This window comes from Seriola lalandi, unplaced genomic scaffold (assembly GCF_002814215.2).
Source record: "Seriola lalandi dorsalis isolate HSWRI2012SDOR001 ecotype SW California unplaced genomic scaffold, Sedor1 jcf7180002003169, whole genome shotgun sequence".
Taxonomy (NCBI): domain Eukaryota; kingdom Metazoa; phylum Chordata; class Actinopteri; order Carangiformes; family Carangidae; genus Seriola; species Seriola lalandi.
This window is the reverse complement of record NW_019473825.1, coordinates 1-1868: the sequence shown is the minus strand read 5'-3', so window position 1 is coordinate 1868 and position 1868 is coordinate 1. Positions and strand designations below refer to the sequence as shown.

The 1868-nt window shown below is 39.5% G+C and overlaps 1 protein-coding gene across 1 annotated transcript; it reads right to left on the bottom strand.

Moving 5' to 3' along the window:
* Positions 1-120: 120 nt before the first annotated feature.
* Positions 121-1862, bottom strand: LOC111666891 (lactase/phlorizin hydrolase-like). Its single transcript, XM_023422409.2, has 4 exons — positions 1697-1862; positions 1134-1402; positions 665-955; positions 121-413 (listed from the first exon to the last, which is right to left on the bottom strand). The coding sequence occupies exons 2-4, from the start codon at positions 1350-1352 to the stop codon at positions 186-188; spliced, it is 738 nt and encodes a 245-aa protein (XP_023278177.1). The 5' UTR covers positions 1353-1402; positions 1697-1862; the 3' UTR covers positions 121-185.
* Positions 1863-1868: the final 6 nt, after the last annotated feature.

Here is a 1868-nt window from a genome sequence, read left to right as displayed (position 1 = left end):
AGACAAATCATATTGCAATGCCATATTTCAGACCATTTTTAACCTTTATGGGGCCAACATACAAATGCTGGCTGGGGTGCACCAAAGATAGTGAGAGTGGGTAATTTCTACAACTTTTAAACTTATAGTAGATAGTGCTGGTCCATACAAAAAAAAAAATCATATAATAAATCAATAAAAATCAGTTAATAAAGGGAATATCTCAAAAGAATACCTGGAGCAAAGGTTCCATATCCGTAACCAAGGTTGGCTACGATGTAGGGTTCATTTAAAGTGATCCAGAACTTCACTCTGCTTCCAAGTCGGCTGAATAAAACATCAGCATAATCTCTGAATCTGTGTACAATGGTTTCATTCTCCCAGCCTCCAACTTTCTGTAGAGCCAGGGGAAGGTCCCAGTGGTATAGCGTGACCTGACAAATAGAGGAAAGAAAAGTTTACTTTATTATGGTACACTTTTCACACAGGTGAAATGTTTCCCTTTGAGACCAAATTGTATTTTGTTAAGGAAACATTCATTTTAACCCGCATGCACTGCTGACATTTTTAATACAACCATTAAGTGCCATCGAAGTCAGAAATGTTCAAATCCTACACATGGGAACCATTATATAATTAATTGAATGTCTGGTACCTTAATATGAACAACAACACTAGCGCCTACCTGTGGCTGAATATTAGCAGCTTCCAAGGCATCCAGTAATCTGTGGTAGTAGTTCAACCCAGCTTCATTAACGTGGTTGTTGGTGCCATCAGGAAGCACCCTGGGCCAGGATACAGAAAAGCGATAGTGGGATACCTTCAACTTCTTCAGCACCTCAACATCCTTGTCAATCTTATTGTAACTATCACAAGCAATATCACCATTGTCACTGTTGTCCACTCTCAAAGGAGTATGGGCAAACTTGTCCCAGATACTCAGTCCCTTTCCAAGGGCTCTCCAGCTCCCTTCAATCTGAAATGCAAGAAAGGTAGTCATATAGTACCATCCATGGGAAAGACCCTGTGCATCCTACAGGAGCTCTGAAAGACACCTCAAAGTTGCCCCAAATTTAACACAATATAAAAACCTATCCTGACACTCCACCATTCCTGTGTGAAGTGATCTCCACCAATGTGCTGGCATTGCCTACCTGGTAAGAAGCACTGGCAGTACTCCATTTAAAGGTTTTGGGAAACTGTCCATAAAGCATCTTCTCATCATCTGGTAATGGGAAGCCATTGTCCCTCATGACCTGGTAATAATAGTGAGCTGAGCGTTTGGGTGTCCTTGGCCGGTTTGAATTGGTGAAGTCCACATGGTGCAGGCCAAATCCAATTTTGTACCCATTAAGCCACTCAAAAGAATCCATGAGAGATGTTGCTATGTATCCTTTCACCTTCACATCATCAAGATTATGAGCTGCATATATTTGGAAAAAAATAACATAATTAGCAGAAAAAGGTGACATTTGTGGATAGATGGCCTTGATTTAGTACAGTATAATTATATACATATAGTATAATTCCACAGAATATGATGCATTTGAGTCAGAATATGATTGTTTGTCCACAGACAAACAATCATATGACATATTATGTGTGTCACCTAATTTCAGAGGACCAAGTGACAGGGACATATCAGCCAGATTTTTTTTTCTATTTATTCTTAAAAATTATTTTTTCTAAAAATGTAATAACTGATGTGTGCACTCACCTTTTAAAGCCTCATCAACATAGGTCTTGTGGTAAAATACTCTGTCCGTGTCATCAACTGTGGTCTTAATATCTGTAGCTACTCCATTCTCAGTAATGAAAATCTCTGGATCTCCATACTCCTCTTTGATCCAGTTGAGGAGTCTTCTCAAGCCCCATGCTACAGCTCTCTG